The sequence below is a fragment of the Tursiops truncatus genome, chromosome 2, assembly GCF_011762595.2.
Source record: "Tursiops truncatus isolate mTurTru1 chromosome 2, mTurTru1.mat.Y, whole genome shotgun sequence".
Taxonomy (NCBI): Eukaryota; Metazoa; Chordata; class Mammalia; order Artiodactyla; family Delphinidae; genus Tursiops; species Tursiops truncatus.
The window spans coordinates 63,750,068-63,766,897 of record NC_047035.1 but is presented as its reverse complement, the minus strand read 5'-3'; the positions used below and the strand labels follow the sequence as shown (position 1 = coordinate 63,766,897).

At 37.6% G+C, this 16,830-nt stretch overlaps 1 protein-coding gene across 4 annotated transcripts in view; it reads right to left on the bottom strand.

The window, feature by feature from the left end:
• The window catches only part of BAZ1A (bromodomain adjacent to zinc finger domain 1A), a 93,427-nt gene that overhangs the window by 66,687 nt on the left and 9,910 nt on the right, over positions 1-16,830 (bottom strand). For 3 of the 4 annotated variants that reach the window (XM_019924042.3, XM_073800558.1, XM_019924043.3), the window contains exon 2: positions 15,576-15,854. The exons of the other annotated variant lie outside the window; for it this stretch is intronic. In XM_019924042.3, the coding sequence (XP_019779601.2) occupies positions 15,576-15,854 (279 nt within the window). The remainder of the gene's footprint in view (positions 1-15,575; positions 15,855-16,830) is intronic. 4 annotated transcript variants of the gene reach the window in all.

Below are 16,830 nucleotides of genomic sequence, written 5' to 3'. Positions count from 1 at the left end.
AGCCCGTGCTCCGCAACAAGAGAAGCCACCGCAGCTACAGAAAGCCCGCGCACAGCAACGAAGACCCAACACGGCCAAAAGTAAATAAATTAAATAAATAAATTTATGAAAAAAAATACAGTGTACAAAAAATAACTACAAGAATTTAAAAAGAAATTATTATATAACTAACAAATTAAGATGACAAAATTATACTTATTACTTCCGGCATTCTCGAATTTTTTGAGCTGGAAGCTCAAACAAAATAACCTGAATATTTTCTATTATCCTTATGGTCAATAAGCATTCTTAATATGACAACAATGAAATCAACATGCTGACTGACTGACTGACTAGAAGTAGATAAAGAAAGATACAAAAACATCTTTATAAAGATAAACAGTAAACATCAGCCCATTCTAATGGCCAATCACAGCAAATGATTAATGGAGCACTAAATTAATTTAGCATTACAGTACCTTTTATTCATTCTATTTCAATGTTGGTGATATATTCACTAGTCAAGTAAGACTTACCCTATGCCCTTTTTTTCCAGCTTTATTGAGAAATAATTGACATATATCACTGTATAAGCTTAAGGCATACAGCATGATGGTTTGATTTATACATATTGTGAAATGATTACCACAATAGGTTCAGTTAACATCCAACAACTCATATAGTTAAAAAAAAAAAGAAAAAAAAATTCTCCTTGTGATGAAAATTCTTAGGATTTAATCTCAACAACTTTCCTATATATCATGTATCAGTGTTAACTATAGTCATCATGTTGTACATTACATCCCTAGTACTTACTTATAACTAGAAGTTTGTACCTTTTGACTACCCTTCCTCCAATTCCCCTCCTCTCTATGTCCTCTTAATGTATTTATCTTATTTAGTCCTTCATTAGTCCTTCATATGTATTTTACTTATCTTTGCCCTACAAATTCTATTCCTACTACCAACAGACTATATAATGCTTGAGAACAATAAGTACTAATGCTTTTCTCATATTTGATTATCTGCTTGCATCTAACACAGTGGTTTTTCAGAGAAGACACTGAATTTAATTGGCTAAAACAAAAAATGACTCAAAACTATCCCATCAAGCTTTATTTTCTTTACAGCACTAATCAGTATCTGAAATTATCCTGATTTGTGTTTTTCTCTCTTGCACTTGAATATAAGTCCCTAGTCCTTGTCTTATTCACTACCCTCTTCCCAATACCTACAATAGCATTGAGCACACAATGTTTATTGAATGAATCACAAAAAATTTGGCTTTGTGTATACCTTAAGTACTAAATCAGAATATTCCCTACCACCTCTAAGAAAAAGTCATAAGGGGCTTCCCTGGTGGCACAGTGGTTGGGAATCCACCTGCCGATGCAGGGGACACGGGTTCTTGCCCCGGTCCGGGAAGATCCCACATGCCATGGAGCGGCTGGGCCCGTGAGCCATGGCCGCTGAGCCTGCGCTCCGCAAGGGGAGAGGCCACAACAGTGAGAGGCCCGCATACCAAAAAAAAAAAAAAAAAGAAAAGAAAAAGTCATAAGTAATTGCATTTTTCATCCCTGGAAATTGTTCCAAAAGATAGAAAAACAATAAATAAATAAAAATTCTGGGACTTCCCTGGTGGTCCAGTGGTCAAGCACCCACCTTCCAAAGCAGGAGACGCGGTTCGATCCCTGGTTGGGGAACATGCCATGGGGCAACTAAGCCCGTGTGCCACAACTGCTGAGCCCGTGTGCTCTGGAGCCCCCACGCCACAACTAGAGAGAAACCCGAGCGCCCCAACAAAGATCTTGCATGCCGCAACTGTGACCCGATGCAGCCAAATAAATAAATAAAAATAAATACTTTAAAAATCCTATGAAAAAAATAATTTTAAAAATTCTATTTTTCCCCATGCTTGCAGTCACCTTTTGTTGCCACTAGATAGCATTCTTTCACCTGCAAGCAAAATATTTGAAAAGAAGAAAGCTTAATCAGCTCAGAATGCAGAAGTAAAATAATTAAGGCACCCTCTGATGAGCACAGTGGTTAAAAATATAAATAGCAGGAGAACCTGTTTAAATGAAGGAGCTTTTTTCCCTTTGAATCAATGATCATAAAATGATGCTGATTTTCAGACACTCAACAATATGGATCACTCAGAGTGAATGATCAAAAGCGTAATCTAACCACATTATATACAATCCTATGTTGCTTCACACTTTGAAAGAAATTATAAAATGCGCAAATAAAGTGAAAAGCAAATAGTGAGTAATCAATAAGTACATTCAATTTATCATCTTTCCATCCTGCTTAAGGGCTATCTTTTAGTATTTCTTTCACACTCATTCCGCCCACACAGAAGCACTGCTTGTGCTTGATAACTTCATCACTTGTGACCTTGGGCAAGTTTTAGTTAATTAAGCTCTGTGTATGAACTCCTCAACTGTAAAATAAGCAAATGAGCACCTATCACATATGGCTGTTGCGGAAATTAAATAAGATAGTATAAGTAAAAAGCTTAGAACAGTGCCTGGCATACAATAAGCTCTCAAAAGTTTACCGGTATTGTCATCATCTCCCTAAAATGACATACAGTGAACTCTGAAGAACAGTGACTGTGATGTAAGAAAATTAGGGACTGGCTACAAAAAAAGATGAGTCATCACAGCTGGCAGGCTCTTCACTTGTCCCTGACAAGCACAGGAAGGATCTAACATTTACTGAGTGCTTTATGTGCCAGGCACTATGCTGGGCTCCTAAAAAATATTAACCACTGTGACAGACTGTTGCAGTTATGGCCCCCACTGAGTCATAGGCCTCCTTGATCCCCCCGCCTACACATTAAGTCTGGATTTGCTCATGTGACTTGCTTTGGTCAATGGAACACTAGCAAACATTGAGCAAGCTGAGGCTTGATATGTGCTTGCACATTGGAGCTTTGCCTTCTCTTGCTGCTGGGAACTCTATTCCTACCCTGGGAACAAGTTTGAATTAGCCTCCTGAAGGATAAGAGAGGCCACATGAAAATACCCACCCCAGTCTGAGGCCTTTGACATGTCAGTAAGGCTAGAGTAAGCGACCTAGACAATACAGCCCCAGACAATAAGAGCATTCCAGCCCACTATGGAATCACGAGACTATTGATTTAGGCCACTAAGTTTTGGGGGTGGTCTGTTATGCAGCAAAAGCTAACTAATACAACCGCTATACGAATGTAGATATTACTTGCTTTACAGATTAGTAAAGAAGATTCCCAGAACGAGTAACTCAGTTTGGCTCCAAAGGCTTTTTCCACCATACCAAGCCACATCTACATGCTATACTCTGAGGTTCTAGATTAAAAGGGTATCTCTGGGGACTTTATTCATTAACCCTTATTTCAGCAGTAATCTTTCCTCTCTACCAGGAGTCAGCACACTGTGGCCAATGGGCCAGATTCAACTCACTGCCTGTTTTGTGTGGTCTACGAGCTAAGAATGGCTTTTACATTTTTAAGTGGCTTAAAATAAAAATAAGAATATTTTGTGACATGTGAAAATAACATGGAATTCAAATTTCAGTGTTTATAAATAATTACTAGAATACAACCATGCTCATTCATGTATTGTCTGTGGCTGCTTCTGCACTGTAACAGCAGAGTTGGCTGGCTGTGACAGAGACCATATGGACATTGAAGTCTATAATATTTCCTATCTGGCCCTTTATTTTTTAAAAAGTGTGCCAACCTCTACTCGGAATTATTCTCTTGGCATGTGTTTTTGAGTTAAACATAGGATTTTGCCTGGCCTTTAGTGATGAGCAGACTTTTTTTGTACTTTTATCTCTCCTTTTCCTTTCATTGAAAATTATTTTAGCTTATGTCATTTCTCTTAGATCTCTTTTAACTTTAATCTTTGGACAATCTCTGAATTTGTCTAAGAAAGGCAGATAACCCCATTTTATTTATTTATTTTTTGAATTTTATTTATTTTTTTATACAGCAGTTTCTTATTAGTTATCCATTTTATGCATTTTAGTGTATACATGTCAATCCCAATCTCCCAATTCATCCCACCACCACGCCCCCGCCGCTTTCCCTCCTTGGTGTCCATACGTTTGTTCTCTACATCCGTGTCTCTATTTCTGCCCCAGATAACCCCATTTTTAAAATGGTTAGTCAGAACCACTGTGATCTTATATTGGCCGAATGGAACAGACCATAAAGGAGGTAGAAGATGATGTAGGAGAGAGATTTTATTCAGAAGACCTCTAACTTCCCAGACCTGAACCTGTGTAATAACCATGTAGAAATGGACTTCCCTTTTATTCCTAACAGGGATTTCAGGACAGAAGTAGCTATACTATATATATAGTCTATATATAGACTATATATATATATATATATAGTATATATAGCTATATATATAGGTGCAGTATATATAGTATATATACTATATATATAGCTAGACTATATATATAGTCTTCTCTCTTTTGTGAGATTCGTCTCTAATATTCTCCTGCCATAGTGAACTAAGAACTTCAGGACTACTACTAGTCTACTTCACCATCCTGCTGCTAACCAGTTCAACGAGACACAAATTGAAGTAAACATTGTTTTCCTTTTATAATAGAAAAGAGGTGAACCTTAATTTACTTGCCATCCCCCATTTTTATCACTTTTCTTACTACAGTAAGACTCCCACAATAAAGACCTTAAGTCCTGGTAGAGACTCAGCTGACTCTTTGCACTTGGTATTAGTGCAGAGGATCAATAAAGAGGTTGCCATAGAAACCAACTACCCTCCTCCAACATTTACCATCCAAAGACTTTTGAGAGGCATTAGGCAAATCCTCCTAATGGCCAATGCAAATTTGAAGGTCCTGAGAACACTGAAGAAAATGAATACATTTGTATGATCAGTCTAAACTTCACTGAACTATTTTGTTAAGAATCGAGCAGTTGAATCCATAAATATTTACAACAGAAGCTTTATATGTTATTTGAATTAAACACTTTAGAAAAACAAATTCATTTTCATTTATTTTTGTGGCTACTTAATAGGGATTTTTAGGATATAAAAAGGGTTTCCCAGGATGGCCTCCAATATATATTATTATACAAGTAAATAAGGATTCTAAATTTTAACTGTTCAACTTGCAACAACAATCCAGCACTCAGTCAGGCTGTAAGTCTGGGTCTCTGATACATACAACAATATATATCTAAAGAAGATTCTAACTAGGAATTCCAAAGAAAGAACAGCTGTCCCAAATAGCCTTTTTTTTTCTATTAATAATTATATCATCAGTATACTAGGGTCATCAGGAACTAAAGACTGAAACAACAATTTGAGGATATTCCTTAGGTCTCTCCTTGGCTAGGAACCAGGAATTTTGACCTTAAAAGGGCAGTAGTATAAGCTGACCAACAGAAAGTCTTCTATTTGAAAGAACTATAATAAACTTAATTAATATACGTTGTTAAAAGTTATATATTATATCTGCACCTAAATAAGAAGCCTTCCTCTTCAATCCTTTCTACTAATTTATATTTTTCTCTGTCTTCAAATTTCTAGTCAAATAACCCTTTTCCAAAACTTCTCCTTGGATTAATCCCACCTGGATCCACTCACTGATATCCAAGCATGTATGTTTAAATCAAAATAACTGTACTGTTCCTCACTTACACCTTTTATGTTCATCTTATCTCCTCAATATATTTAGTATTTCCCTTTGTCCTCAACATTAATGCATTTTAATTCATTATGATTCACTAATATCATTTAGGTTAGCAATACAAAAAGGAGCTCAAAGATTAAAAAGTCCATTTTCTCATTTCCAATTCTAATATATAATAAGTACCTACTCTCTACATTTTAGGTTTTTATGCTAATTTTCTTTTATTCATTAGACTAAAGTGCTTGAAGCATTCCACCAATGCAACATAGAAAGCCACAGGGACTATACCTTGATATCTGAATAGATAAGAGCTCTAAGTGGCTGGTCTCTATTTGATGCCAAAATTGATATCAGTTTGTAAGATTAAAAAGAATTTCATAATCTTCATTTTACAAAGCAGTTCTAAAAACAATACTGAACTGTAGTATCTTATGCTTCTTGACTAGATAGCATTTCTACGTGTTAAATCTAAATAGTATGGGTATAATATGTGGGAAAATCTAGCTATCAGTGAAACTCCGGTGCAAATCCAATTCTGCTATTGTATTGATTTAACCTACATTGGAGAAAAGGTCTGTCATTAAGTCATAGGTCAGAGATTATGTGGAAAAAAATGCAGTTTATTATTTTCAAAGAGCAAATTCACACAAGGCTAACAAAAGGAATAACTTTCTCCATCCTCAGAAAAAGGCAATACTCCAAGTAAGCTTTTTAGGAACACACAGTTTAGCGAGTTTATGCAAAACCAATTAGAAATGGTGCATGTGGTTTTCTAATGTAAGAAGACATCCAAATCATTACTAAGTGAAAAAGCTACTTTTTTTTTTTTAATTTAGTGTAGTACAGAAAAAAAGAGAACTATGCACTAATTTTTTGACTGTGGTTATCTCTGAAAGGAGCATTTGGGAAATGCACTCCAGGCCTTCACCTTTTACTTTTCTCTCCTGTATATAAATTTTTATAGGAAAAAAAACAGATTTTTAAAAAATTATAAACTTCAGCCTTGATAATATAATTTTTTTTAATTTAAAGACTTTGGTTTTTTAGAGCAGCTTTAGATTCATAGCAAAATTGAGAGGAAGACAGAGATCTCCCATATACTCCTTGCCCCTGCCACATGCATAACCCCTCTGTCAATATCCCACACCAGAGAAGTAACACTTGTTAACAATCAATGCACCTACATTAACACATCATTATCACCTGAAGTTCATAGTTTACATGAAGTTTCACTATTGGTGCTGTACATTCTATGGGTTTGGATAAATGTATCCATCATAGTACCACCGGGTATTTTTACTGCTTTAAACATCCTCTGTGCTCAACCTATTCACCTCCCCTCTACCCCATTCAACCCCTGGCAATCACCGATCTTTTCATTGTCTCCATAGTTTTGCCTTTTCTAGAAAGCCATATAGTAGGAATCATACCATACATATCCTTTTCAGATTGGCTTTTTTCACTTAGTAATATGCATTTAAGGTTCGTCCATGTCTTTTCATGCTCGAAGCCTCATTTCTTTTTAGCACTGAATAACATTCCATTGTCTGGATGTACTGCTGTTTATTTATTCATTCATCTACTAAAGGATATCTTGGTGCTTCCAACTTTTGGCAATTATTAATAAAGCTGCTATAAACATTCGTGTGCAGGGTTTGTGTGGACATAAGTTTTCAACTCTTTCAGGTAAATACCAACAAACAAATAACCTTTTCAAAAATTCCGGGTCACCCATCAATATCATGAGAATTAAAATGAAAGCACCTAGCACACTGCCTAGCATACAGGAAAAGTTCAATAAATGCTAGCATATTTTTATTCTGCAACGTTTTCTAACGTTACCAAATTATATACTGAGCCAGGCCAGTATACTTTGTAGTTAATGTTTACTCTATCTCCTCCTTTGCTATAAGGTGCCACTTCTTGCTTCTGTCAGTATATCTGTTGGGTTGGCCAAAAAGTTCGTAACATCTTACAGGAAAACCCGAATGAACTTTTTGGCCAACCCAATACTTTTAGAAGTACCTTCTCACCTGCTGCTTCACATTTCCTATGAATCTTTCAGCTACCAGAACATCTTGACTGTGCTTATAAAATGTCTGAGAACAAGTTGCCCAAAGCCTACTTTTAACTAAAAAAAATTACCAAATATACAATTATATTCTGACTCATTTTTAAAAATTCTTTCAAACTCTAGTCCTTTCTTTACACTGAATGATGACTCAACAGTCCAAAATGTTTTTTGTTGCGTGATTTCTACCTCCTTTTTCCTGATTCAATTCACCAGTTCTACGGCTGGGGAGAGAAGATGAGTTTATCATGCAATTATTTGAGTTCTAGCTCACCATCCTCCTAATCCTTTATTAAACAATGGGTATCAGGCTTGTCAAAAAAAAAAAAAGATAAAGTTACTTGAAACTTGGATGTCTTGAAATCTGCTTGTGTAGCATTTTTAGAAGATCACATACAAATGAGGGATGATTGTCTTCAAAAACAAACAACTATGTCTTTCTAAGACACTGATATTATTAACTATGGGGTTTCCGCTCAGAGTTGCAACAGAGAAATTTGATTCCAAGTTACAGTGTCCCAGGCAGCTACTGTAGCCTCACATCACTACTGGCATATCCCAACAAACAAACAAAAACAAAACAAAACTGCATGACCACCAATAAACAGATTCAAATACTAACAAGACACCTACATCAAAAGGCAATATTGGGACTTCCCTGGTGGCGCAGTGGATGGGACTCCGTGCTCCCAATGCAGGGGGCCCGGGTTCGATACCTGGTTAGGGAACTAGATCCCACACCCATGCTGCAACTAGGAGTTCGCATGCCACAACTAAGGAGCCTGCCTGCAGCAACTAAGACCCGGTGCGACCAAATAAAAAAATATTTTTTAAAAAGGCAATATTATATAATACAGCTTTTAAAAATTCACATTCATTATGTCATTTTACCCTGTGAGGCAACACTGGAAGGCTGGGGGTCCATTTAACACATGAAAAAAGATTAACACTTAAGAGTTTAAATTACTTGCACAGAACCATACAGCTAATCACAAATGGCAGAATCCAAAACCAAGGACACAGTGATACTGAGAAAGAAATAATTTTGTTAAGTCAGCCCTATCTGAATTTAAATCCTACAATTTACTACTTAAAAGATTAGAATGGACGCTCCATGACTTTGCTTTGTTCACTGCTGTATCTCCAGTGTCTGGAACAGGGCAAGTATCAATAAATAATAGGTATCACTAAATACATGGTAAACAACTATCAAAAAAAACACAACTTCTTTGGATCTCTGTTTCCTCATCTGTAAATAGAAACCGTAAGTCCTTGTCTCATATCTGCTGATATAATGTATATTCAAAGCATCTGGTAGTTATTTAAGAATTAACAGCCCTGACTACCAGTTTAGTGTTTTCTTCACAAGAGCAGCCATCCTCTCACTTTTCCCATAGGCTCCAGGGAAGCAGCAGAAAACAAATGGCAGCATGATTGTCAGGCAAGCTGGTGGTAAATCAGGATGGGGCATGTAAAGAACTAAACTGGTGTGGTTCAGTCAAGTAGTCTGCTGTTCTCTTTACTTCATCTGCCATAGCAATGACAAAGGATCTTCTAGAAGAATCTGTCTGCGGATTGCCAATTTCGAAACAGAAAGTCTTGGTGGGGAGGGAAGCACCTAATCTATACTTGTAAGGTGCAAAAAGAAAAGAGGGAGGGATATCTAAAGGTAAATGAGACAATAAGAATACTGAAGTGAGAAGATCCAGAGTACCCATACTGAAATAATTCAGCCTAAGGATGGGCCCATCCACTTCTCTGCAACACAGCATATTCTTTCCAGTAAATCTAATCCAGTAACTCTAATGGATGAAGAAGTCTTGAGGACTACTGCTGAGTTCTGCCAACATAGATAGAAACAAAAGGCAGATGTTATTGACAAGCAGCACAAAAGTTAAAAGCAAAGGGAAATGGTGCTGCAAACGGTACCATAAAGTATGTGAGGGCTTCCCTGGTGGCACAGTGGTTGAGAGTCCGCCTGCCGATGCAGGGGACACGGGTTCGTGCCCCGGTCCGGGAAGATCCCACATGCCACGGAGCAGATAGGTCCGTGAGCCATGGCCGCTGAGCCTGCGTGTCCGGAGCCTGTGCTCCGCAACGGGAGAGGCCACAACAGTGAGAGGCCCACGTACAGCAAAAAAAAAAAAAAAAAAAAAAAAAGTGAAAAGACAACTCACAGAATGGGAGCAAATATCTGCAAATCATATATCTGCTAAGGGACTTATACCCCAAATCACAAAGAACTCTTACAACTCGGTAATAAAAAGATAAATAACCCAATTTAAAGATGGGCAAAGGACCAGAGAAGACATTTCTCCAAAGAAGATACACAAATGATCAATAAGTACATAAAATGATGCTCAACATTATTAGTCACTAGGGAAATGCAAATCAAAACTACAATGAGATACCACTTCACACCCACTAGGATGGCAAAATAAAAAAGACGGACAATAATAAATTGTCCATACATATGGCTTGATGAGGATGTGGACAAACTGGAACTCTCATACATTGCCAGTAGGAATGTAAAATGATGCAACTGCTTTGGAAAAGTTTGGAGATTCCTCAAATGCTAAACATAGAGTTACCAAATGACTTAGCAATTCTACTTCTAGGTATATACCCAAGAGAACTGTAAACATATGTTCACACAAAAACTTGTACAGAAATGTTTGTAACAGCATTATTTATAATTGTCCAAAAGTGGAAGCTCAAATATATATTAACTGACAAATGGATAAACAAAATGTGATAGATCCATACAGCAGAATTTCTTTATCAATAAAAAGAAATAAAATACTGATACATGCTACAACTCAGATGAACCTTGAAAACATTATAGTTAAGTGAAAGAAACCAAACACCGAAAGGTACATACTTTATGATTCCACATATATGAAATGTCCAGAATAGGCAAATCCACAGAGACAGAAAACAGATTAGTGGTTGCCAGGGGCTGAGGAGAGAGTGCAGTGGGGAGGGCCTGCTAATTGGTACAGGACTTATTGGGGTGATGAAAATATTCTGGAATTAGTGGAAATCATCACATAACTAAAACCCACTGAATTGTACACTTTAAATGGGCGAATTTTACAGTGTGTGAATATCTCAATAAAGCACATTTAACTTAAAAAGCAGAGGGAGATGTATGTCCTGTGGAAGCAAATTCTTCTAACGTCACATTCTAACTTTCAAAGAGTGGAAAGTGGGAGTAGGAGCACAGACATCTCATACTGCAGATCCTACGGATCCCATGAAGATAGTAAGTGCCTGCTATTTCTCAGCCACTGGGAGAAATCCACTGAATTCTCTAAATAAGCCCTGGAAGGATAAGCCTCAAGCCACAGTCAGATACAAAAGCCACAGGAGCCTGCAGATAAAAGTCAACAGGGATACTGAGGAAACTCAACCTGGACCTTCTCTCAGCACTGAAGCTGGATTTGCCCTAGTTGACCCCCTGAGGACGCCAGAACCTTATCACTAGCATCATCACCTCAAAACTCAACTCATCCCAAAGTTACACAAGCAGATGTGAAGCCAGAAGGGACACATGTTCCTTGGGGTCTAGAGCACTTTCCAAATGAAAAACATCATGCCTAGTCCTCTCCTCGTATCAGTGTAATAGAGTAAGAGTTTACAAGCATGACAGAGAACCAAAAAAATCAAAACGGAAAAAGCCTCTTTTTACTTGTCATTTATTGAATACTTCCTGTGTGCATGGAGCATCACATACAACATCTCAGTCAATCTTCACAATAATTCTACTACATACACAAAGAAGAGATAAGTGATGTTAAATAACTTCCCCAAAAGTTACACAAGTAGTACGTAGATGGGTGAGGTACAACTCCAACCAAAGGAAATCTAGTCAAGTTTATATATTTAAGTTATTTTAACGGAAATTTAAGTTAAAAAGGTGAAAGGATAAAGGTGTATGCAGGAACTAGTATCGAAAGTTGCAGAAATCTCAAGTCAGGCTTGAAGCTTAATTATAATATAAAATAACAGAAAACCTAGCCAATAATAGAAGAAAAATACTAACTTCCATATAACCCTCTTGGGCCAACAGGAGCATTATTCCCCTACTAAAATGCCACTATATTCTACTTATACAGCAATTCAAAAATGTGCACCCCCCAACACACTCTCATTTTAGTCTCACAATAACCTGAAAGGATGTCATTGTCCAACAAGGTCAGTCAGACTCCAAAGCCTAAACCCTTCACTATCACACAATTCTGCTTCCCATAAAACTAAAAAACTTTTCTCCAACTATAAACAAACATCAAAGATAAAGGTATTCTATTAAAACCAAGTGTTGAATGTGTATTTATTGAAGTTTTATTCATTATTCCCTTATTCTATCATTATTCTTTATACATATTTTTAAGTTTTGTTTTTTTTTGTTTGTTTGTTTTGCGGTGCGCGGGCCTCTCACTGTTCTGGCCTCTCCCATTGCGGAGCCCAGGCTCCGGACGCGCAGGCTCAGCGGCCATGGCTCACGGGGCCCAGCAGCTCCGCGGCATGTGGGATCCTCCCGGACCGGGGCACGAACCCGTGTCCCCTGCATCGGCAGGCAGACTCTCAACCACCGCACCACCAGGGAAGCCCCAAAGTCCTTTTTACATTTACCACACATTTAAGAAAAAGCAAAAAATGAAACAAAAATATTTGCAACAAAGTGACAAAGACTTTAATATGCCTAGTATTTAACAAAGACCTTTCATAAATCTACTGATGACAAAAAAGCCAAAAGTAAAATGAGCAAAGGACCTGAAAAGCAAATAAACACTGAGATATCATCAGATTTGGCAAAGATGAAAAGACTAAAATAACCAGTGTTAGTGTGAGTCTAGGGAACCCAGGGCTAGCCTCTATGGCATTCTGGACCTGGATGCTTCTGAATTACCTCGTTCATACGTTTATTTTAATACCCGGCAAGTTGACATGTTTGTCTCTCCCTTCACTGAACTCTTTAAGGACATCTTAATCCTTGTTATATCCCCAGTAACTAGTGTCTAGCTTCTATGTGACACTCATGAATCACCTAAGCAACATGTCCATGAAAGGCAAAATCAGAGCAATCAGGAATATCTGGGTCTGAGATGAGAGCAAAGATGGCTAGACTCTGATAGTATTACTTCCTGAGGCCTCTGCATCTTACCATCTACCCAGCTGCTGAAGGCAAAAAATTCAATGAGTCATCCAAGATTTCTCCTTTCCCGCACAAAGATTAAGAATGGCCAGTAAGCCAGAAGAAGTGTGTTTTCTTCTTTTCTTTTTGAGGTTCACATTGAATCCACTATAGGATTCTTTTTTGTGTGTGTGTGGTACGCGGGCCTCCCACCACTGTGGCCTCTCCTGCTGCGGATCACAGGCTCCAGACGCGCAGGCTCAGCGGCCATGGCTCACGGGCCCGGCCGCTCCGCGGCATGTGGGATCCTCCCGGACTGGGGCACGAACCCGTGTCCCCTGTATCGGCAGGCGGACCCTCAACCACTGCGCCACCAGGGAAGCCCCTAGGATTCTTTTTTTTTAATTAATTAATTAATTTTATTTTTGGCTGCGTTGGCTCTTCATTGCTGCACGCGGGTTTTCTCTAGTTGCAGCGAGCGAGTGCTATTCTTCGTTGCAGTGTGCGGGCTTCTCACTGCAGTGGCTTCCTTTGTTGCAGAGCATAGGCTCTAAGTGCATGGGCTTCAGTAGTTGTGGCACGAGGGCTCAGTAGTTGTGGCTCTCCAGCTCTAGAGTGCAGGCTCAGTAGTTGTGGCACACGGGCTCAGTTGCTCCACGGCATGTTGGATCTTCCCAGACCAGGGATCCAACCCGTGTCCCCTGCATTGGTAGGAGGGTTCTTAACCTCTGTGCCACCAGGGAAGTCTGAAGAAGTATGTTTCTAATGAATAATCAATAAAATTGTGACTCTTAGATTTCCCATTTCTACAATGTACCCTAGTTTACTACTGTCATTAAAGCTACAACTATCTGAAGCCCATTTTTAAGGTACAACCAAAAAAAGCTATACAAAAAACACTGAACAACTATATTTCTAGACGTAAGCAATATTTAACCTAATGTTAAAGGTTAACGTATCCCAATGATTTTTAAGTTAGAAAACACTTTTGGCATAAGTCAAATAAAACAATGACTATAAGGAGAAAAAAAAATTGTCCTGGTCCCCAAACAGGCCCTATTATTCCTTTTGGTGATATAGATTGGTATGTTCTTGGTGGGATTACTGGTGACATATCAATCTTTCCTCTTGAAAATAAAGATTTTTTTTTCCCAAAAGTCATGAGACAAATGAAAAATCCTTCAATTTTTACCATTTGTTGCTTCTACAATTAAAAAAAGAACTTATTGGGCTTCCCTGGTGGCGCAGTGGTTGAGAGTCCGCTTGCCGATGCAGGGGACGCGGGTTCGTGCCCTGGTCCGGGAAGATCCCACACGCCGCGGAGCGGCTGGGCCCGTGAGCCATGGCCGCTGAGCCTGCACGTCCGGAGCCTGTGCTCCACAACGGGAGAGGCCGCAACACTGAGAGGCCCGCGTACCACAAAAAAAAAAAAAGAACTTCTTCAATTCTTCACCAAAATCAAATCCAAGCAAATTCAGATCTTAATATAAACACCTCCTGGATGTTTAAGATTCATGCAGAGTAGCATTTAATAACTAAAATGGATTACATTAAAGACATTATTCTGAAATTACATAAAAACTCATGATGATTCTCCAAAATAAGATAATAAAGAACATAATTATTGACATATAATTAAGAACATATATAGTAAGTTTTGACTGCTAAAGTTTAAAATTCAAAAAGAGGGCCTTCCCTGGTGGTCCAGTGGTTAAGAATCAGCCTTCCAATGCAGGGGACGTGGGTTCGATCCCTGGTCTGGGAACTAAGATACCACACGCTGCAGGGCAACTAAGCCTGCGTGCCACAACTACTGAGCCCACACGCCGCAAAGAAGAGCTCATGCGCCACAGCGAAAGATCCCACATGCTGCAACGAAGACTCAGTGCAGCCAAACAAATAAATATTAAAAAAATAAAATTCAAAAAGAAAAAAATTTTTATTCAGGTTAACAAAGGGGAAAAAGCATCCCAAAATAGTCACTGCCTCAAAAGTCAGGAGGCTATAAAAAGTTTTAATGCAAATAAGGATTACTGTAATAAATATCAGTGACTAGCCAATCACAAATGCTTAAGATTTCAGGAAAGCAATGATACTTTTTAATTTAGTACCATAGATAAACTCAATTTAACTTTGCAATATGAAAAACCCACTTTTTTCTTGAAGACCTGGGTAAAAGAGAAAAGAACTTAGTAGAGTATATAAAATTCAGTCTTCATCTTATCAAGGACCTACTAAAACCCAGCAAGAAATACAGGCATATTCAAACTAATAGGTAACGTAATGAGAACACAGTAGATATCTTTAAGATTTTTTACTCTTAAATAGAGGTGAAACTTCGATATAATAGAACATACAGTAAATAAGAAAGAGAAGGAAGGTGGTTTATAAAGTAATGGACTAATCTTCAGATATTTTGAGTGAAAAAAGGTATAAACTACAGTATGTTACCTTTCGCGTTGAAAGGAGCAGGAGATTGTGTGTGTGTGTGTGTGTGTGTGTGTGTGCGTGCGTGCACGCGTATGTACATGTTTTTGGTGGTCTATATAAAAATTAGCTTTGGAAAAATAAATAAGAAACTGTTAATACAAGGGCTATCTTGGGGGAGGGTAACATGGTAGGTGGAAAAGAGTAAAAGGTAAGCTTTTCCTCAGTTCATCCCTGTGTGTACTTTGAATTTGATCAATGTGAATGTATGTATAACAAAAGAAAAAATTAAAAGTACTTTACCTTGCACCATTGTTCCTACTGACTTCCACAGTTTCTTTAACAAAATATCGATCCTTGACATACGCAAAAATATCATCACAAATTTCATGTAAGCGTGAACGATGGGTAAGGTTGGTCAAGTATAAAACTGGAATAATTAGTGGTTCTGGAAAACTCTGAAGATTCTGTCTTGCTTTTTTTTCTGACTCAAGTGCTTCCTGATAGGTCAGTCCAGGTCTACCCGTCACAGCACAACTCCACACCAGACTGTTGCACAGAATAGTTCGTTCAAAAAAGTCACTGATTAAAAAACAAAAACAAAAACGCATTACCTATCATTTCACAAATTTTACATTAAAAGCTGATAAAGGATTGTTCCTTTATTGCAAAATTTTACATAGACTCATAGAACTCAAACAAAAGTTTAGTAACTGGTCAACTTACACATTAATATTACAAACATAAGAAAAAGTATATTTAAACTAGACATTTATATTTTGCAATTTACAGGTACATTCAGCCAAAATTGGATTTTGATTTCTATCAGTTTTGAAACTGAAGTGAAACAAAATAAACTCAACCTTTCTTTTTTCCTTCTAATTTTTAAGCTTTTTGTTCCAAAGCAGTCAAAACATTGTCAATTCAAGCACTTAACTATGAATTTTGAAAGGCTTTAACATAATAGTGAAAAACTGGGAAATCTAAGCGTCAAACAATAAGAGAAAAGTTGAATAAATTATAGTACTTCATATAATGAAAAATCACAGTCATGAAACAGAAGGAGAGTTCTTAAATAATGTAAACAGGGAAAACAACTTTCCAGTCTGCTTCCCTCCCATATTTTTTCAAAGTAAAAGCTTATCCAAACAATATATATAATACAGTCCCACCTGTGTTAAAATTAAAAAAGAGAAAGGAAGAAAAAGAAAGGGTAGAAGGAAGGAAAGAAGGAAGGAAGGAAGGAAAGTAGCGAAAGATAACTTAAGGAAGCATAAAACATTCCTGGAATGTGATACAAAAATCAAGGTAACAGCTCTAGAATGGGGATGGGACTTAGGGACCATTCTACCCAGTGCTTTTCTGCAGTTAGGATTTCTTACTATAAGCACTAATTTCTTTTCAAAAACTCTATTCAGTCATTTTTAAAATGTGAGAGATCTACTATATGGAAAGATTTCTAAGGTATATTAAAGAGAAAAAAACTCAAAATCACTGAATGACATAATTCCAAATGCATTAATTATAATAATAGCAAAAACGTGCAAATGATCGTATT